This window comes from Venturia canescens, chromosome 9 (assembly GCF_019457755.1).
Source record: "Venturia canescens isolate UGA chromosome 9, ASM1945775v1, whole genome shotgun sequence".
Classification (NCBI taxonomy): domain Eukaryota; kingdom Metazoa; phylum Arthropoda; class Insecta; order Hymenoptera; family Ichneumonidae; genus Venturia; species Venturia canescens.
In genome coordinates, this window is record NC_057429.1 from 17,611,156 (window position 1) to 17,632,978 (window position 21,823).

General features: G+C 45.5%; 1 protein-coding gene across 2 annotated transcripts in view; it reads left to right on the forward strand.

Moving 5' to 3' along the window:
- The window catches only part of LOC122415526 (putative uncharacterized protein DDB_G0277255), a 34,784-nt gene extending 13,104 nt beyond the window's left edge, over window positions 1-21,680 (forward strand). The window contains exons 1-5 of one of the 2 annotated variants that reach the window (XM_043427704.1): window positions 2,208-2,231; window positions 18,089-18,345; window positions 18,513-18,576; window positions 18,655-18,903; window positions 19,097-21,680. In XM_043427704.1, coding sequence (XP_043283639.1) covers window positions 2,223-2,231; window positions 18,089-18,345; window positions 18,513-18,576; window positions 18,655-18,903; window positions 19,097-19,582 — 1,065 coding nt within the window. In that variant the 5' untranslated portion in view covers window positions 2,208-2,222 and the 3' untranslated portion in view covers window positions 19,583-21,680. Of the gene's footprint in view, window positions 1-2,207; window positions 2,232-18,088; window positions 18,346-18,512; window positions 18,577-18,654; window positions 18,904-19,096 lie in introns of those variants that run through there. The other variant, XM_043427703.1, reaches the window with a different exon arrangement.
- Window positions 21,681-21,823: the final 143 nt, after the last annotated feature.

Genomic DNA, 21,823 nt, shown 5'->3' on the forward strand with positions numbered 1-21,823 from the left:
GCGCGGAGCTTACGAGCTCTCGTGACGCGTGGCGCAGGAGGAACAGCGAGAGGAGGATGTTGCGTTACGCGATGTGTATTACGAGCTGGAACAACGTAATGATAGGCACGGCGCCAGAGAGTGCCACCGCGGACTTGTGTACACGCACACGCGCGCCTCCACACGGACGCCTCGTCCGAGTATTTATTCCAAGATACTCGCGTACGTATGTCGCTCGGTGCTCCACCCTCAGGCTCCGACGTAACGGGTGCCCGGCTCGGCTCGCCGATAAAAGAACGCGCGCGCGCGCGCGCTTAACGAACCCGCGACCCGCAATCTTATCCGCGCAAAATTCCGCTGAAATCGTTTTCTATCGCCGCCGCGCACTCGAGCGACGAGGCTCGGGATTCCGCTTCCGAAATAGACATAATCGGAGTAAGAATAGAACGATCGCCGATTCCCATTTCCAATTGGCCATTATCGCGCTCGCGCGCAAACGTCCATTGACACAAGAGCTCGTGTCGAGAGAAACGGGGAGGCAGAAATGGGCGAGCACGAAACATCCGGCGCAACGAACCCGTCCGGTCCACGCACACACGCGCGCGCGAACCTCACTCACGTCCACTCCCATACACTTTCGTATTCGCTCAACGCACGAATAAAGAACTCACCGCGATCGTTCGCTCTTTGGTGCCGTGCGCGAACCTCCTCAAGCCCCCGCAGCTTTGTACCGTTTACAAAACCCGCGTCGCACGTTTTTAAACGCGTTACGCTTCTGTATACACACACCCTACTTCCCGCCTCTACTTCGGGCTTTTATTCTGCCGGAAAACTCACTCAAAATAGTCCGATTCGAATCCGATACCGTTCGATCATGGTTTTCTTATAATCTTGAACCGAAAATTTTGAACGTCGCTTCTCAAGGCTCCCGCTTCAGAAAGTCAGAAGATCGATTGTTTTCGGGAATTTTTTTAGGACAGACAGAAATAGGACACCGTGGCGAACTTTTGCTTCAAAAGTACAAAAACATTTTTTTCATGCGGGAAACAATAATTTGTACTACATGGTTTACGCGCACAGTCTGACTGTCGAAATTTTTCAGCTGCGCACAATGCGGAGATCGTAATTAACGTCTGAACAGAAAATTCTGATTTTTCTTTCCATTTTCATATATTTTCCTTCCATACGAACCTACGAGAACCCGAAAAAATTGCGAAATTCTATATTTTTAGCGAGTTTGAAAAAACAAACGCTTCTAAAGCAGAAAAATTGTTGTGAGTACCGTACTTTTGAAGTATTCTTGAAACTATACCGAAAAGTTCGCTACTGTGCGTTATTTCCGTCAATCCTAAAAACATTCCCGAAAACAATCGTTTTTTTTGACTTTCGAAAACAGGCTCCCCCCTCGCGATTTTCTACCAAATCGCAGTTCGAGTTTCAACATTCCCCGAAGCGTTCGAATTCCTTGGGAACCAAACGTTTTCACAGCAGGACGATCGATCGTTTCAGCTTCTGGAGTTTCCCTCGAAGGATCCTCACTAACGATCAGCTCATAATGGCGCTTTCGATGCTGCGGTCGAGTGCTGGCAGTTTCCAGTTTCCGCTCTTCTGCGATGGCATTCTCAGTCATCGACCGTTCACGATGAAAATAGTGTTTTTGCGACCATTAAGTTGTCGAGGTTTGCGTCAATTTCGTATCGAGTGAGCGAGACGATGACGCGTCACCGGAGTCTCGGGCGATGCTGCCAATAAATAAATTGCTCCTCGTTGCGGAGTCGACATTTCGCGTTACACGAGCTGCCGCTGCCGCAGTCCCGGACTGGGAGTATTAGGATTCGCGCCGGGGGAATCCCGGCAATTGAGACCTCGATACCGTCCACGCGGCGGGCAAACTCTAACGCTCTCGTGGAATTGAGTTTCTTCTCAGTATAATTGAGAGTGTGAAGTGTCGTCGGGTCGGCGCTGTGCTGCTGGCGAGTGTCGTAATCGCGGTTTTATTTCTCGAGATTTTTCATCACCTCGATACAGGAAAAAGGGAGCCATCGCGAGAAATGACTCGTCGAGCGATAAAACTTGTGCTAATCCAATGAAAAGAAAAGGAAAGAAAAACGTCGTCGCGCGGCGGCGCCGCTCAGTCCGTGAGAGCCCGACGACGACGACGACCGGCTGGAAAAGTGCGCGAATAATGTCTCTGGATCGATAATGCACCGATCGACGGGGTCGTTGAACAATGCGCCGATATAATGACAACAGTAACTCCCTTTGAATTTCCTTCCCTTGTATTTTTCAACGGAAATGTTATTTATACGATTGCAAGAGGGGAGAGTGACGGGAATGATTGATATTTATATTTGTAACTTACACGAGTCGTTTCGATAACGCTGCCAGTCTTTTGTGGAACTTTATTATTACCCGCCTGGTATTTATTGCTCGCGGTGTGGAATTGAAGAATTCCACAGCGCAACTCGAGGCGTCAAGGCCAGCAATCGCAGACGTTTTTTCCAGGCCGGCTTCTCCGCTGCGCCCTCGCTTTCGTTCGGAGAGAACGAGAGAGAGGGACAAAGACTTATTGACACTTGGTCAAGTGAAGTCAAAAGGTAGGGTCAAGCCTGTACAGCGTCGTTCGTGCCCGAGCACGCGTCATTCTATTCTCCGTCCTCCTTTTGCTCAAACATTCTTCCAAAGCTTCTGCACCTCCAACGGCCGAGTTTTTATCTCTCCGGTTTTATCTTCTCCCTTAATTTCCAAATTAACGGTCCTTAGTCGCGAACTTGTGGAACGACGGCGAGGAAACCTCTTTGGAGGTCGCACACCGCGATCGTACTCCAAACACGATTTCGCCGCGGAATCTGATTGAAAGATCGTTCCCAGTCGCACTCTCCTCGCTGCATTTCCGCCTCGAATATCCGCCGACATCGTTCAGTGACACAAATTTCAACGCGCGGCTTCCTCGTCGGCGAAGTTCGTGATTTCGAGTCCGCAAGTGTCGCCACTTTAGTCGCCGCGATCAACGTCCCAGCAAATCTGAATAATTCACGATAAGAATGCAGTTTGTTGCTCGGGATGTTGTCGCGGGTCAGATAACGCGCGGCCTTGCGCTCTCCGACCTTATCTCCGCCGCGCTCAGACCTGTTACGTCGTCGCGTCGACTCTTCTGCGGAGAGCCGGGCCAACCGGTCACGCCGGTTCGCCAGACGCACAGGTGCCACTTCAATTCGTCGGATCAGCGTTTCGAGATGTTTTTATAAATTCCTCAGGAGCTCGCGTCCAATTCTCGTCCAGAGCCCGCTCAACGCGTCCGCGTTTGTCTCAGCACGCTGACGAGCGTCGCTAATTTATTACTTTCTCTCTTCCTCACTCTGTCGCAGATTCGACTTTGGAGAGCGAGATTGATTAAACGCTCACAGCGTTTCTGGGTCGCGTATAATTGCCGCACTTTTTCCCGCAATTGTCGACTCTTTTAACGAATTTCTTAGGAGCGCGGTGATCCATTTTAAATCGCACGGAGGCACGAGGAGAAAAAAATTCCCCGAGAGGAAAATTAGCTGGATTTTTTCTCATCGAAATTCATCGAATCCGCCCTTTTCTGTACGAAGTATTCTCGTCGAATGTAGCAAGCGCTAAATCACGCTGGAGCTCGAGGCGAATGGAAGTCCCCGGATTCCAAGTATTGCGACGAAAAGAAACACAGGCCCGATTCCACCTGCTATCTTTCCACTTGATCTCAACTTTTTATACGATTGCAGATCCTCGTTTAAGAGAACTTTGACACCGGCATTGTCTTCGGGAACGCATCATCTTGAACTCGGGAACAACGCCGGATGTGTGCCCTTCCACTCGCTCGCGTATGTCTTTCGTAAGCCTGTAAATGCGTACGTGGCGTAGTACGTAAGTTAATAATCGCGCGCGCCTCTCTCGCATCCGCAGAGCATATTTTCAGCTGCAGTCTTTCATACGGGGTGACTCAAATACAGCGAAATTTCATGGTTTTAAGAATTTTTCGAGAAAACTATTTCGCCGATTCGCAAAAGGGGGACGAGGAGAACCCAAAAATATTGAAGTTTCTACCGTTTTCTTCTTGCTTCATTCTTCGGGTTTGTCGTCTCATAAAATTCCCCGTTTCACGATTCCATCGTCGGTGAGTTTCGATTTATTGAATAATTTCAATGTTTTTACCCCGAGAAAGGAAACTCGCTGACGATAAAAACTTCCATTGTATCCTCGATGCGTGGCGAACAAATGAAATTTGGTGATCCAACAAAACTTTCGTTGATTCGAGTGTTCGCGACCGACCGAAGCGGCTTTGAATCAACCATGCAAATGTTTTGTTCTAGTCAACGAATTTCATTTTGGCCCCTTTGATTGGTCGGGATCAAAAATGCTGGTGAATCAGCGAATTCATTTCGTCAACGCAACCAACCAAAGTGAGAAATACTTCTCGAAATACTTCTCGAAAGTTTCTTGGTGCGGGGCGCTAACGTGACTCGTGCTCGGGCCACCCCGTAGACCTAGGCATCTTGTGCGAGCTACGTACGCACTCGCGTCGTCGAGTTGTCTCGTTTAAAACAATCAGCGGCGAAGAGGAAGGGCCAATTATACGAACCTGGGCTTCTCCGCATTTGTTCTACTGCATTTGCTCTGTTGTTATTAGTCTTATTATTCATCGCACTAGGGACGATCAGAATTGCTGGAGTTTCTAACGTCACGTTTCGAGTAGATTCTCGCCCATTTCGCAGATTAATCACAACGACTGTTCAGCCATATGTTTTTTTTTCATGGATGCTCATCTGATTAAAAGCAGTTTGCCGCGATGAAAATGTTCTGGATACGCACTCGTACGGTATATTTCCGGTATTTTCATCATCAATTACACGTTGTACATCGGGAAAACGTTTTTTTATGAATTGCCCGCTGAAACGTCGCTTCCGTCGCTTCGCTATTCGCAATGTTACTCGATGCTTCTGGGTGCAGCGAGAAAACATTTTATCCACTTGCATTCAAACGCAAATTTATTCGCTCGCATAAATTTTCCGTATGAACTTCGTTTTCTGTCGAAAAATTGATAAACCATCCGTTCAGTTATTCTCGAAAGCTTTCAGTACGATTCGTTTTAAACAAAAGTGCGGTGAGAGATCGATTCTTTTAGTGACTCGAAAGCGGTTTTTCTCGAGTTTTCATAGCCCGAGTGTCGTTTGAACCGAAAGAATGAATTCTCCTCAGATTCGGTGCGCGAAGAGTTATTTTTCGAGCGTAACTTTCTGCGTCAAAACATGCACCCGTGCGTAATTTCAGATCCGTCGAGGCACGTCACCGCGAGAGCTCGAGGAGAGTAATCTTCCATAAACTGCTGGTTTTATCGTTATCGCGTTCTCGTTTTACGAAACTCTGAGAAGTTTCAGTATTCCGAAGGTTCTTATCGCGGTGTGTCAGGCGCTCGCGTTACCACAAAATCGTCGAATTATCAGTCGTACACTGCCGGAGCGAAAAGATTCTATTCGCTGGGATGCTCAAGATTAACGAGCGATCGACGCTACCGGAAGCGGCAAGAGGTCAATTTTTTTCGAAAACGAGAAAAAACGATCCTGACGAAATCGCCCCGGAAGCGTCTCCCCTGGCATTATTTTTCTGGCACATTTTTCTTTGCACCGTCGAGGGGTGCATGGCCCAGTCCCGGAAGTGTGCCACAAAGAATTTGGTTTTCGCGAGACGAAGGCCCGCCGCGACCAGGTTAACCATCTGTCATTTCCTCGGGAGCTCGTGCGCGCGCGTCATGTTCCAAAGTATTTAGAGTTATTGTTGTTATTCGAAAAAGATAACCTGTCGAAGGCGGTCTCGGCAGGGGCTCATTATCCGCGCGGCTTCTTTAATAGGAAGAGGGAGAGAGCGCGAGAGAGTTCCCGTTTCTCAACAGGATGTGCACGCTCCGAGCTCTGCTCCGAGTTCGTATAATCCGGGCTCGCAATAATAGTTTCGCACTCTCGCGGAGTTGCGAAATCCTCGCGCGCATTATTTCTCATCATTTTTTGCGGCTCGTCTCGCACATTTATTGCTCATTAGAATAGCCTGAGATTCTTTGGATCTTTCGCTCGCCTCCGCGAGTCGCAACCACGCGGGCATCTGCGTCTCGAGTTCTTCACAGAGGAATAATGAATCGGCGTTTTCTCCTCGGAAACGCACTTTTCGGTTGCCTTCTCGCGCTCCCTCCGGGCCACGTAATCAGAGCGATCAACCTCCGCGCACCTGTGACGCCGCCGCACACGATACCTCGGCAATAAAAATCTTCAAAATATCCGTGTACCCGACGACGACGGAACTACTTTCGAACGCGGGTCCTCCGAAGCAGAAGCCTGTCGCCATATGGTCCTGCGGAATATCGTTTTTCATACTCTATATTTACGACAGCCCGAGAGGAAACACACAGCACGTGTACACAAAACTCGCAGCCTCCTCTTTATAGTTTCCTCCTTCGCCACTTCAATCTCTGCGTGTGTGCGTGTGTACCTTGTAATGTATACGAGTATTGCGTTTCCTTAAGGGCGACAGGACGATACTCGACTAAACAGAATAATAATGAGGACGTGGAACCACAATGTTTTGCGGGCGAGATGAAAACAACTAGGAAAATGTTGTTTTTCGAAAACTGCGTGATCCCTGCACAGCTGCAACTGCGATCGTAACGAAACGACGAGCAGCTTTTGTTCTCCTTTTTTTCAAACCGGCCTCGAGTATATTTGAAACTCCATTTTCTTCAATCCTGTACGAAGATTTTGGCTGACCTTCGGTCTGGAATTGGACTATTGCGAAATAGCTGCGTGCAGATTGTCAAAAAATCGTGGAGCATCGAGCTGATTGAAACCCGCTCGTTTCCCTGTGGCGGGAGAATTTTGCTTCACTTTAAATTCGTTGGAGTGAAACTCGTAAGCGAATTTGCGTTAAAATTGAAGAAACTGCCAGGGTTTGTGGGGCTCAAGGGACCGTTTAAAGGGCGGATTTAAGCACGTGCCCTCCCTTCGTCGATGTGTGTACATGGAAGCAGTCTGACGACCGGAAACGGGTGTCGATTGACGGTCTCGTCTCGAGGTCTCTCCTCAAACGGTCCTTCGGTCCTTCGGCCAGAGACCGGACTATATCTTGACGGTAAGTACGCTCGCGCGCGCACAGTTCAGCTGGATGAAAAGGTGAGGGCGGTTGCGAACCCGAGACCACCGCCTCCACGCTCTCTGTGTGGTCCCTTCTCGCAAATAATAATGATAATAACAATTATTATTATATTTCACGGTATGGGCATCGAGTGTCTTCTTCGTTCGCTCTCTCCGCGAGCGTTATTGAGCTCTCGAGCCAGATACGCGGGACGGGCCTGGCGAATGCGAACGACGCAGAAAAATCCCTCTCGTCTTCCGCTCTCTCCCTCCTTCCTATTCTCCTTTCCTCTATAATAATGTTGACAGTATCCATTCCGAGATAGGGGCTGATGCCACGTCTCGAGACCCCTCGAACCTGTGACGATTATTATTATTCCTAGACACAGTTTAATGATCCACTTTCAGACTGTCGACGCGCAACGAGGCAGTTCGATTTGTTAAGAAAAATTCGATCTTTCGGACTGGAGGGGTCTCGATTTTTGATGAACAATCGATTTTCATTCCTTAATTAAAGATGTAATGCACTTTATATTAATGTCAGAGTTTTATTAATTCGAAATCGTAAATACATTTTTTCAACTTATCTCATGGCGAATGAAATTACAAGCTGTTTTAATTAATCGGGGATCCATCACTGACTGGATCCTAAATTTCAGTCGTCTCTGGCGAAGATACTATAGTTTTTTATATTATAAATCACATTAGAGAGCGCAAAGGGAAAACTCAAAGGGAAATGGATCAGGAAAAAGTGTTAAAAAGACAGACGGCTGTGACAGGAATGAGTCAAGCCAAAAAGAAACGAAATGTCGAAATAAGCAAATTCATTCGTTGTATATGGAAAGATGAACGTATAAGCCTGTGTATTTTTCTTCGTATTAAAAAACACGTTTATCTAAATAACCAATAAAAAGACGAACCCTTTAAAATTCGATACGCGTGTCAGTCGACTGGCCATTTATTAAACTCTGTGAAGATTTTCTTAAGAAAATCGTTTCGTGCGCATGCCTTAATCCTTAAAATGCTGATTCGATTGTTTTCCGCATGTTTTTGTAATTGTTCGTGAGGGTCGCAATCCGTAAAGGAATTATTCTGATTTCTGCATGAGATTCTTTGGCCTCACAGTTTGGCAGAGTGTCGAGAAGAATGAATTCCAAGTGAAATTGAGGCTTGAACTGTCTTCGCTAAAATTTCGTCGTTCCGTTACTTCCTTCATTCTGCTTTCGTGCAGACTTGAAATAATGCTGAAATCATCCCCGACTCACGGTTATACGGTACTGCGTTATGTAAACCGGGATAGACGCGCCACCTCAAATTATTTTATAACAAAAGGAAAGAAACTCATCTTGTAAAAAGTCGAGAGAATCAAATATTCACACGACAAAGTTCCAGCGCTCGGAACGTAACTGGAGAAAGGCGCTTGTGCACCAACGACTTTTGTTCCCCCCGTTTCTCTGTCACTCACAAACTTTTTCCCATCTTTAGCTGCGCGTGTCCAGGACTCGGCGCGAACCCGTGTGAAGTGTCTCAATGAAAATACGTCGCGTCCGTGTAAAATACACGGCGTGATCCTCGAGCCAACATTTCGGAGCTTTCGTTTTTCTGATTTTATCGCCCCCCGGTAACGAGCCGAGTCGATCAATTATCCGGCGCTCGCATGAGCAATTGAGCATTTTTACGAAATCCAACGGTTTTGAAACGCCCGCTACAGTCAAGGGTCGAATTTCGCGAGAATCGCTCCTGCACGCGCCTCCATTCTCTGCTCCTTCTCCCTCATTTTAATGTACAATACTCGCGGGAAAGTGGCAAGCGGACGGAGAGATTCTCGCGAAAGTAATAAGACATCCAGCAAGCTATCTCGCCGGAAATCTGCGACGAAAAATTCGCACGCCTTTCCCAATTGTCTTGCAGATTTCTCGCGACATCGGTCTCTCACCTCTTTCGAATTTGTTCCAGAGAAGTCTCCGCAGCACTTGAGCATTCGTTCGAGCTCTTTAGTGAAATTCATTGTGAATGCGACAATAATTTTTTCTTCCTGTTACAGTTTTTCTAATAATTTCTCAATTTTTAATGCAATTCAGTAAAATTCATTGAAACTTTGATCATTTCGACGATCCAACCAAAGCTCTTCGTTCGTTTCGACTCAGTGGAATCTGCTGAAGCATTTCGATCGATTCTCGTCGCGAAAGCGATATGAAAAACGAAGGAAATGCTGGACAAAAGGAAAATCCTGCGGGCGCCGAGCGCTTCGAAGCTGAGCTCGCTTCGTATCGCGAGCATCGAAAGCGCGCGATTCGCATTGCTGCAAGTGTTTGAACAGCTGACAGAAAATTGCTCAAAATTTACCGCTCCATCTGATTAACGCGATTAAGAGTAATTGCGCATGCGCTCATTAATAGGAGAACATTGATGGTGATGATGATGACGATAATGAGGACGCGCGGTGCGGGAAAGTCGGGCTATTTTCGTTCCACAGCTTATTCAACTCGCCATTGTCTCTATCACACTTCGAAATAACTGTCGAAGCTTCCAGCCCACGATTCTTCTCTCTCGCGCGCGCGTTTCTTTCTCCCCTTTTCCCGCGTCTGCTGGCTCGCCGGCTTTTCGACGCGAGAATCGATCAGCTCTGTTTCGAGAAGAAACGAGGAGATAAACGTAAAGAAATAATGATGGATTTCAGTTATTCATTATATTCGTGTTGGCCGATCCGGATGACGCGAAACGAGTGAAGACATAAATTCAAAAGGAATAAATTCACTCCCAGTGTACCGTTGCTGGTACGAAGAAAATTATTTCCATGATTAATCGGCTGTCAGCGAACGAAAGTATTGAATTTACATTTCCTTGTCCTTAGTCCCTCTGACTTTCATCCCACTGTGCCGCTCGTGTTCACACAACGATACATTGAAACGGAACCGTTCGTATTCGGTACTTCACACAGAGATAGATTTCGTGCCTACGACAAAATCTTCGATCGTGTTTGGGTCGAAAGACTCTGGGGAAAAAGTTTCAACTGCAAAATCTTCCCACGATCGAACCTACTTCACTGCTTCATTTATCCACAGAATAAATGGGCACAAAGACAAGAATCGATTGTACAAATGAACGAAATTAATCGAAGCATCGAACACTCGAAAATTAAGGTCGACGGAATTCATTTTCCGTTGTGCAATCGCGTCTCCAGTTTTATGTGGAATCCCCTTTTGAAATATCTCGACAGGCCTGACGAGGATGAGCTTCACATTCGTGTGTATAAATGGAGAAATAATTGTAGCATCGTTGCCGAAAGTTATTTGAAACCTGCGAGTGTTGTATATCGAAGCCTCGGACGTAAAACACTCGTTCGTTGTTGCTGCACCAGCAAACGCGAGCACCGAAGAACTGCGAACGCTTTATCTCAACTTTCAGCATTCGGTTTTGTGTCGGTGTACATTATAAATAAGTTTTTTTACTCGCCGAGTCGACGACAGTTGACTCCGTCCACGTATGTGCACCTCACGATGAGCTTACACGCGTTTTATTACGACTCGCGAGTACACTTGTGTCTGCAATTGCGGTTTACATAGTCGCGTGTGCTCTCAACGCTGCTTTCTCACCTCTCGAGTTTCCCATTCCTACTTGCTCAGCAGCTTATTTTACTCTTTGTCCATACGTCGCTTATACCGGACTCGGCTCTTTCTATCGCGTTTCGGTCTCTTCCGTCTCACTTCGTACGAGGATTTGTGCTCTCTTTATCTCCTTTTCTCCGGCTTCCTCGGTCATTGTGCACTTGAGAACCAGTTGAAAATGGAGACGCGAGAAAATCGTTGGGCTCGCGTAACCCGACGTCGGGGAAAGATGCTCCTCGAAAGAAGCATTGCTCGAATCCTTCGCGGACTATTACGCAGATTTTTTCTTCTCGGAATAATATTAATCGCTATTTGAATGCCCGAGAATTCGTCGTTGCGCGATGTCGACGCTCGCTGAAAGTTCTTACGGGGGATATGATTAAAGTTTTTTCTCGTGTTCGTACACGAAATAGAATTGTGGGCTCATGAGTCTGTCGACGACGATCGGAGTCATTGGGAGTTTCGAGGGAGTTTAACGCTCCGTCATATCACACTCGGCGTTACCTGCGTTCCGAAAAGCACCGCAGGAGTTCGTCTCGAAATATAATTAAGCGAAGTACGCGTGTATAAAAGCTACGGACACGGTCGCTCGGCGGTTTGATCGACGGCGCCGGTACGCAGGAGCGAAGTTTCTCGAGCGCGTTAAACTCCCGCGTCCGCGATCCTCCTGACGCGGCGAGAAAAGACGAGCGATCGCGGCGATTTTCTTAGCCACCTCTCGATGCTCTGTTACGCGCGTCTCGCCTTCGCAGCCACCGGAAGTCGTGAACGCGGTGATGAAGAAAGAGCTCGCCTCGAGTGAGCACGGGCCTGGCACAAAAGGGCAAAAGGGAACTGCGTCGGGAACGCCGCGCGCGTGCTTCGCCACCGGTTCAATCTCCGAAGGGCTCGTCGCGTCGCTCGTCTGCTGGAACACGATAGCGAGATTTCTCCTCGAAGAAACTACGCCGCACGGCGACGCGAGACGAACGTTTACGCAGCTGTGGGGCCCCGCACGTGCCCTCACCGGGGACCGCGAGTTCCACTCGAGATCCTGTCCCCCAGGATCATTGCCAGGCGCGCAGGCGGCCGCGGTTATATTTTCTATATTTAAATCATCGTAAAAACGGCCCCGGATCGATCGAGGCTCACAACCCTCCGAAATTCGATGCCCACTCGTAATGACAATCACTTTTTCAGCCCTCGGAGTAACGTTTTTTTCAAAAATCATCTTCCGCACCTGCTTTTTCATCAGGGAACCATCCCGATGGAAATTTCACGCTCAATTTTACTCGCACGTATCCTGCTGGTACACATTGAAACGTCACGAAAAGTATGAACATTTTTATTACGATTTACTAAAAGTTTCAGCTCGGGAGATTGAAACATTCAAGTACAACGTACAATTTCAACAGTTTTCACATAAATAGGTTTACGAGACATTTTATCGTGCGTCGTAAACAAATTTATGCTACACTCGCTCGAGGCAAAGGCCACTAAACGCACGTACAAATTGGCGTTAAAAATACGAAAATTTTTTCCTCCACGTGTTTTCAAATGTTCGTTCGTAATTGCGCGGTAAATGATCCCATCAGCCTGCTTTTACATTCGTGTTTTCAAGCATACTCGACTCGTCAGCTACGAAAAACTTGGGCCAAATGTGAAAAAATTGAGGATAATTTCGTTAAATTTGAAAACATCAGTACGAGGAGCGTTTTCAAAACTTTCTAGTTATCGTGAAGCGGATGATAAAATAGAGTTTTTATAAAATTGAAAGAACAATCTGAAAAATGGCATGTCGCAGATCGTATTTGCATAGTTGGAATAATTATTCTCAGGATGAGAGAAATTCCCATGCCTGAGTAACGAACGGTGCGAGGATTTTTCTTCCTCGATCGCGTGTCATCGGCGTATGTACGTGCTCGAGTTAACACAAAACTCTTTTCCTGTCCTCTCGAGAACTCGAACGAATACCCGTTACCGCGCGGCGTATACGCACTCTTCTTTCTTCTTTCTCAATATCATCGCACCAGAATCGCGTGGGTGTATTTCTCGTATAATTTATCATAATAAAAAATGATAATTCTTCGAGCTGCCGAGGTCGCGAGCGAAATGTTCGTTAAACCGATTATATATTCGTGTGCTCGAGACTCGCGGGTGCGAAACGCGGAGCTTGCTGCTAACTTTTGTGGCGTCGAGCTCGACGATTCGAGCGCAAGGCCGCGCCTGATAATTTTTCAACTAATTCCCCGTCATGTCTGTGCACACGAATAAGTGCTGGCTACGAGTTGCCCCGAATGCGAACGTAGAAAGCTGGCAAAAGGCTCTTTTCGCTGGCGCTCTAAAACACCGCGGAGGGAGCGACGTTTCTGGGCTTTTTTCAAATTTTCTCCCGCCAATTTTGCTCGATACGCGAAGTCTCGATGAAGCGATCGATGCTCGATGATTTTTAGAGATCGCGTTGAAAACTATCGAAAACCGGACGCACCTGGGCTTCGATTCTCCATTTTTTCCATGCTTTTCTCGTCTTGCTTCACGATTATTATTCCGGAGACACCCTGTACGTCCTCCGCACGCCTCTAAGCGCTGCGGACTGGGACAATTGTTAACGGAGGGAGCTCCAGAACGAATGGTAGAGTGTAAAAAATGATAAAAAACGTGAAGGAGAACGACGACGCAGTTAATTCTATGCGAGCGGTTAAACGCTTTGCGTTTGTACAACTCTTCATTGTCGTGAGAGCTGCACACTTTACGAGCTCGTGGAATAAAGCCGGGCGAGGCATCCATTTCTCACCCTTGTGCAAAGCATGAGCGAGTTTTGCCTGTGAAGATGGGAGAAAAGCGGAGGAAATTCGCGCCTGAGAAGTGGAGTCGCGTGCGAATAATATTCGGAATCGGAATAAGCCCGAGATCGTTCGCACTGAAATAAAAACTGATTCGTAGGTTCGAGGAAAAGGGCTCAAATTCGACAAGATATTTAAAGGTCTGAACGATTTTTATTTTTCCAAGAATCGCTCTCCTTAATCCGGCCCCAATGAATCGCGCAATAAAGCGAGAATCCCAAAGAAAATAATCGTGACGCGGACTGATGCGTCCGTGTCCGGTCCCGAGCTAGCGCTCGAGCCCCTCAAATCCCTTAAATCTCAGCGGCATCCGGAAAAACTACGCCGACGATTTATTCACGTGTTCACCAATCTGCAGCCTTCGAAATGAAAGGCGGCGTGGAGAAATTAATCGGCCGAGACGGGAACACTCAAAAGTGTATTTTTCGACTCTCGCCTGCTCGGCGCTCGATCGCAACGCGCGAGCACTCGAGTGCAACAACATCGATGCGAGACCCTTAAGTGCCGTGGGCAATTTTATCTCATTTTTTAACCAGCCAACGAGCCACCGACGCATTCAAGGGTTTCACTGATTCTGGCAGCCCGCGAAGGGAACCCTCATATGTGGGCCGGCCCATATTTTACTCCGCGCCCTCCGTTCCTCGAGGCATTTTTTCGAGCATTTAATACACGTTAACTGCGCCAGATTACCGGATATTCTGGCCGAGAAAAAAATCACCCTCCACCAAATTCCGAGAGCCTCGGAGACCTAAAAAATGTCCTTAGCACGTGTCAATTACGAGAAAATATTTGCTTTTTACGACACTAACGCAACGGCGAACTTCGCGATCGTTGCAACTGAGAAAATAATGCTCCGTGCCGCGCATTCGATGCAAATTCAATGAATTTACATTAGCAGCATTTTTTTCACCTGCGTTCGCATTCGAATTAATCATTCGACAAAACTTGCGACACTCGCGTCGAAAACATTAGTCGGGAAGCGCACGATTTTCGCTCCAATTTTTCGACGCTCTTGCCATTCAAAATTTTTGGATTTCAACATCCAAACGAGTTCGAAGTTCCATCAAATTCGTGCCCCGAATCCCCAGATAAGAACGATTTTTCGAATACTTCGTTTGCGAGTAACGTTTTTAAGCCAAAATTCGAAAACTTCGTGGAATTTATTGAAAATTTATTTTCAAAAATGAACCGTCACGCGGTTAATCCTTGCGACGGCGAGCCCCCGAAACGCGGATTTGCAATTCCTTCGATTTTTGTTACGTTGCGCATAGAAAACGTTATCGGTGGAGTAGAAAACGAATGAATTCATATCGAGGCTCGATTCCCATTATTGCATATGCATGCAGAGAGGTCGGGAGGGCCGCTCGTAATGCAGCACACCTCGCGAGGTCGTCGAACGTCGTGGAGCTTCTTTTTTTATCGCTTCGGCTCTCTGAAAATAGATCGACTATTAGACAACGTTAAGTTGCTCGCACATATGTCCTCGAAAGAAGCAGCGACACTCGAGATATTATTTCGTTGAAGCCTAAAAAATGCACCTCTTTAACTCAAAATAGAATCAAATACAACTCTTGTCTGCTGCGAGACATTAGCGCGTTTCGAAGCCTTTGGCTTGTCAGTTCAAGACTTTCTTCGACTCCCTTCCATTCGGTCTCTCTCAGCCCATCGTAGAGTCTTTCACCTTGTTGCTCCTGCGCGTGAAAAATCTGAGCACTGGGACGAGCGAGTGTGACTTTTCGTTAAAGAGCTCCAGGCCCTGCCATTTTGACAGTCCCTCAAAAACGTTTTTTAACCCCGAGGAATCGAAGGGCGTGTTTTGACTCCGCCTCGAAGTGCGTCGCGTCGCCTTACACAATCTCTCAGATGATTTTGATTTTACAAGCGTTATGAAAATCGTCTGCAACCTTTGGCTTCGCGCGGGGAGAGAAGTTTTCAGAAGTCTCGTTGAGCTGTGGACAATTTGAAAAAATGTTTGTTTATCAAGCTCACCGGGTCATTTCGCTCGTTGATAAATCGAGTCGATTTGCACTCCGGTCGTAAGCGTCGTCACCGCGTATTCGAATTCGCGGAGGTGCACGCGCGCACCGTGTTTCTCGCGCATTTAATTAGCGAGTCTAACCGTTCAGGCATTTTCTTCGATGAATCAGTCAATTGTGTCCCAGCGCACTTTATGACTATAATACTAATGTCGGAACAATCGTTTAACGAGCTTCGAGTCTTTCGCAAACTTTTTTCACGTCCCGCGCGATTACCGCGTGTGCTGAGAATCAGCGACGATGTTCCCGAGCGTTTCGCTCAATTGCTGCGTCCTCGGAGGCGAAGATCCTCGCACATTCACAAAATTTGGGTTTTCCGGGCTCCGGTGGACCTTCGTTTACGACCTTGCCGAGTGCAACGCGCGATCGAGGCGTGCCCGACGCGAGAAAACCGGGCTCAGCTCTTTGGAAATACTTTCTCAAAGACACGTGCGAATTCTCAATTGTCCGGGAAATAAAATTCGTTTGCTTTTCTCACGGACGCACCAAAATGCTGGCCACACGCTCGGAAAACACGTACGGAAAATCCTCAGGATTTTCCCACCCCCAACTTCGCGCGCGTCGCCTGCGCTGGCGAATTCAGTGAGCAAACTTGCAGCAGAGCGAACACGAAGGGATCAACCTTTTATTCGGTTCGATCGCAACCGGACGATCCGAATCGTCACTTTAGTTATTCATCACTGTCGCGTTTGGTGGAAACGATGGAAACTGGGATCAAGGAAACTCACTGCAATTCAACCTAATTAACGTGTCTTTTGCTGGGATCAAAAAGGTTTTTCTGCTCAATGATTCACCGGCCGTTCTTGTAAAAAGAATTCGATGAAAATTCCAATGGAATTTCAACGCCTGTCAGCTTCGTGAATCACGTTTTTCATCTTTCAAGTTCCCCTTACTCTTGTCGTTTTATCTCGAGGTGTAAACGTCTCTCTAAACAGTCATTTACCGTGTGCATTCGTGTTGGATGTGAACGGGGAAGTATTTGAAATTAATAATGACTTGTAAACATGACCAGCAAACAGGATTTTGTCGAGGGAGTTGAATAATGTAAGTTCGAGGGTTTTGTAGTAGAAGGGAAGCGCGCGTGTGTGTTTGTGCGCACGTGTCGCAGGCGTTCATTCTTCTTTTTGAGCCACGAAGCGCGACGCTCAGGGAGCGTCTCTCCCGTTTAACTTTCGAGTGAGCGAGAGACTGCAAGAGGAAAAAGCGAAGTTCGGTGGTCTGGTCCTCTTCTGGAAACTTATTTTCGTATCCGCGATAGTCAGCTCCCTTAAACCGAATGTTGACGAGGCATTTGAAGGGTTGATACGATTTTACGAGCTCCCTCGTTCTCCTGCTCGCAGCACGTGTCACGATCTTCCTGCTCGTCGATCCTTTTCAACCAGAAGAAAAAGCTTTTTTGCTCCACTCTTTTTTCATCCACTTCCTCACAGGATACATTCCTTCTCGACCTTCCTTCCTCCGAATCGTGCTACTGTGACAGGAAAAAACACTTTTTTGCTCCGAATCTCATCACCGTTTGTCCGCTCCTCTGCAGGACACACGCGACCGCGTTTTGGAAAAAACTCACCGTCTGCTCTCTCACGCACTCCTTAACCGAGCTCCTGATTGCTGACACAGAAATATCTCGAGCCCTTTTCACAACGAACGAACTTTTCTCCATCCCCCAAATTGTGCGGAGCCAGTGAATCGTCCCAAGATAATATACCGAGAAAATCGAGCTCGATAAAGAAATTTTTGTGATCAATGTTAACTGCGATTCGTTACTCATTTTGTTCCTTGGTGCTTACCGAAGCGTATAGTTCGATCTTTGACTCACTCTCGTTCCAAAGTTGATCGTTTTTTCCTCGTGCTTCCTCGGAAGTCGTCACGCGCGCATTAACGTCCACATACGTACAGAGTCGACAGCCACGTTTCTCGAATTTATTACTCACGACGGAGAGCAGTAGCTACTGGTGCACGAGTGCGGTGCGAACGCGAGACAAGTTTCCGCGCACCGGGAGATGAATACCAAAGTACTTTTAGGAAATCCGTTGAAACATATATTCGGATGAATATATTTAGAGAGCATTTTGTAATACGTTATTCGAGGAACGTCGTCAAAGTCAATCGATGAGAGAGTTAGCAGTTGGGAGACATTTTTACTTCTCCCATTAGGGGGACAAAAACAATTTTTTTTCACGATTTTTACGCTCAAAAGTTGCTTTCGCGAGCCTCTGAACGAATAACAACAATAATCGTAATAATAATCATGAAAATTCTGATAAAAGAGGAATAAAAATGTTACGTCATTTTTATTCGAGTCACGAGACGTTCACGGGAATATAAATTCATGCACATGCTGAGGAACGACGCGAGACACACCTTTTCAACACCCACATCAAATCTGACAATCCCAGCGCGAGCACTTTATTTCGAGATTTTCAATTTATCGCATATTATTTTATTCTCCCAGTCATTTCGTCGATCTTTATTAATGTGCTTTTTTCTCGTTCTGCCTTTTCCAGACGACGATCAAGGTGTACGCAAATTGCTTGAGACCCGACATCGAGTACAAGACATTAAGCATCACCTACGAAACGACCTGTCGCGAGGTCGTACAAAATTTGTTGAACAAATTTCGCATGAGGCATCGAGATTCCAGACTCTTTTATCTCACGATGGAAGTCACCGTCCGACGAGCCAACGTTCGCACCGTTTTGCCTCTCGACGAGGACGCTCGACCTGCTGTTCTCCAGTCCTGTCACCCACGAGGAGATTCGAGGTTAATTTTTCACTTTTTACAACGCTCGAAGGTCCCGATGCTCACTCAAGTTTCTTTTCCAAAAAAAAAAAGAAACCAAAAATTTCAGCCAAAACAGCAAGAAAATTGAGAAATATTAGTTTCATCACAGAGTACTCGAAATTTCATTTGTTTTTTAATTTTTACAGATTTTCGTTGCAGACACGACGAGGAGGGCTCGTCAAGATATACGACAGCGCCCTCATGTCCGGGGTTAGTACAATATTTTTGAAAATACTCAAAAATCTCGAGGTTCTCAATAATATTGGCAACTTCATTTTCATTTGACAGTCGAAATACAAAAGTCTACTGATCTCGGAACAAACGACAGTCGACGAACTGATACAGATGCTACTCAGCTGCTACAGTTCGACCGAAAGAGTCGAGCAATTTTCACTCTACGAGGTCTCCGAGGGCGAGGAATATCAGAGGAAACTCCATCCGGACGATTCACCTCTCAGAGTAACCCAAAGATGGACGAGCATCGATCGACACTTGCGGATCAGAAGGAATCCCGATTATAATCCGCACAGGAGAAAGGTGAAAGGAGAAAAATTACCAAAATCTCGTTGCACTAAATTTTCCTCGACTCCACTGACATTTTTTAAATTGACGTTAAAATTTTTCATTCGCAAACCTCAAGAATGACGATGAACGAATTTTTAATACGAATAAAAATATTTTAAAAGCTCGAAATGATGAAATTTAATTTTTATTTGATTCTTCATTGCAGAGTATGTGGGCTTCGGATTCGAGTATAACGATGGCAATGTCGAGGCTTCACTTGCACAACAGTCAGGTGCAGCAGCAATTACAACAGCAACAATCCAATCTGAGCTCGAGTCACAACAACAATAATCACAACTCGCGGCATTTGTTTCTGCGCCAATGCCCCAACAACAACAACAATAACAACAACAATAATAACAACAACAACAAGAGTCATAATCATAATCACAACCACAAAAATTGTCAGTCACGTTTACCACCAGTGACATCCGGTCCGACGAGCACAGAAACCATGACGACGTCCACGAGCATGATTCAACTTCAGACTCCAGCAAGGATCGTCGCATCACACAACAATCAACTTTCCAAACATCAGACCCAACAAAAGTCGTCACAGTTGGCTCAGAGCTTGCCCTCGACACCTCTCACGAAAAAACATCTTACCACGTCCTCCGGTTACTCAGATTATGAGAATTATCTCTTCATTTGAGCCGGAGACTCAACGGAATTGCTTTTTGCGTTGTTATTTTTCCGAAAAAGCACCAGCGTCCCTGCTCAGGTTCGGGGATACAGTTTTGAGGATCACTATTAACAACGGAAATGTCAAAAAGATGAATGTTTGCTTTGATTTCGAGTTCTTGAAATGTTTCAATGCAATCCATGGTAAAGAGGAAACAACGTTAGACTTATTTTTGTCTCGCTTTTAACCGTCGAGACCCTAAATCAAAAGCATTGGGGGCAAAGAAGCTAGCGAAAAATGCATTTGATCAAATATTCGTTTAGAAATATTTTTTCCTACTTTTCATTCGTTCACAACCCCAAATTGTCTAGTTTCATAACCACAAATCGTATAGTTATGAATTTCTAATATAAAATCCATGAAAAAATGCAAATTTCAAATGTTCCAACCGTGGGGAATCGCAGAAAAATCATTGTCCCCTTCAATAAGAGCAAAATTGAGTAATTTCAAGCTTTGCAGAATGTTGTAATCGAATGATCGTGGTAAATTAAACGATCGTGGCATTTCGCTGCGACAGGTCAATTTGAAAAGGCTTTGTTGATCTTATCTTTCGAGATAAAAGTGAGTTGAGACCAAAAATGCTGATCGAGAAAAACGTGGCTTAATATTTGAATCCAAATGGGCTAGGATGACCCGTGCGCGTACAGGAAGGGCTGGAATTAAAAAAAATTGTGGTACAGATCGTTCGTGGTGTATTTTTTCTGGTTCGAACAGCAAGTGAAAAGAAATTTGACGAACGATTCGTTTCTGCAGTGGCGAAATCGTCGTGTTCCCTTCTGTAATAAATTTGTACCTACAATAGTTTGCCCTCTTCTTGCCTCTCGATCAGTTACATTTCGGACGAGCGTGAAACGCCGCATATAAAAAGAGCATCAATTGTAAGAATGATACTACGATGATTAAGTCAGTAGTACGAAAACTGTACCAAAGGTAGTCGTATTTGAGTTTTAAGTTTATCATGTAAACGAAGCTTACGACGAAAACAAAAAAATTATATATAAATACATAAATTTATGTTGTAACGATCTAAACAAACGACAAAATATTTTATATTATTTCCTATGTATATGCCATTGCTTATACGTGTTATTAAGGCGTTCTTCATCGATAAGCACGTGTGTGTGTGCTGAGCGCAAAACTGTTAGAAATCAAAGTGAGCGTCTAACGAGGCATTTGCAACGGAGGCCCGAATCGAAAGAAATGAGCACAACGAAATTGGAGTTTTCTTCCTCCAATTTGCTTGCAATTCCGTAACGAAATTCAACAAAAATTGAACGAGTCCGAAGCGGGTTCGTCATTTCTGAATGTGTACGGCGAGGGGAAATTTGCAGCTTTTGATCTTTGTACAAAAAAAATAGTTTTTTTCTGTGTTTATCTGAATCCTCGTTGACACTTTTTCGTAGGAAAAATGGCTAATGTTATTTGAGATTCTAGTCAGATTTGGCTAATTAAAATGCTTTTGGATTTGCGAGAATATTTGGACTTGGGGATCGAAGGGATGAAAATTTGTAATTTGCGCGTTCGTGACGACTTGATTTCCTGAAATGGGATCGAAAATGTTGAATTTCTTATGGAAGTTTTGATCGAAGTGCTTTTCAATGGACTTTCCATTCGGGCTTGACACGAGAAACAAAAACATTGAGAAACGAGCATTTATTTGTGTGTTCGGAAGCGGTATGACCGAAAAGTCGTATTTTTTATTTATTTATTACGCTCCTCGTAGAGTTATTGAAGAACCGGTCGCGCTTCGATTTCAATGATCGAATATTAAACGATTTTTCGTTCATTGTAACGTCACAGATTCACTTTCGTTTATTGTTATTTTTCCTCTCTTTCTCTTTTTCCTTTGAACAAAACCTTACTCGTAACTTTACTCTCATCACGGAAAGCGCAAGTGCAGAAATAAAAACACTCTTCGTTCCGTCGATGCAAAAAAAAAAACAATAGTACAACGTTCCTGCTCGCAGCTATGGGAATACCGTTAAGTTACCTTTCTAACCTAAAAATTTGTAAACTCTTTTCCTCCGCGTGACGAAAGAAACGAAATTAAAAAGAATAAATATTCAAATTGTCTTTTATTTCAATCCCGAATAACCCCGCATTCAAAAACAGATAAAAAATGATTAAAGAATCGAAAATATATTCTCCGAGGATATTTTTAGTGCCATAAAAACTTGAAGATACTGAAAAAACGCGAAACGAATGCGGAGC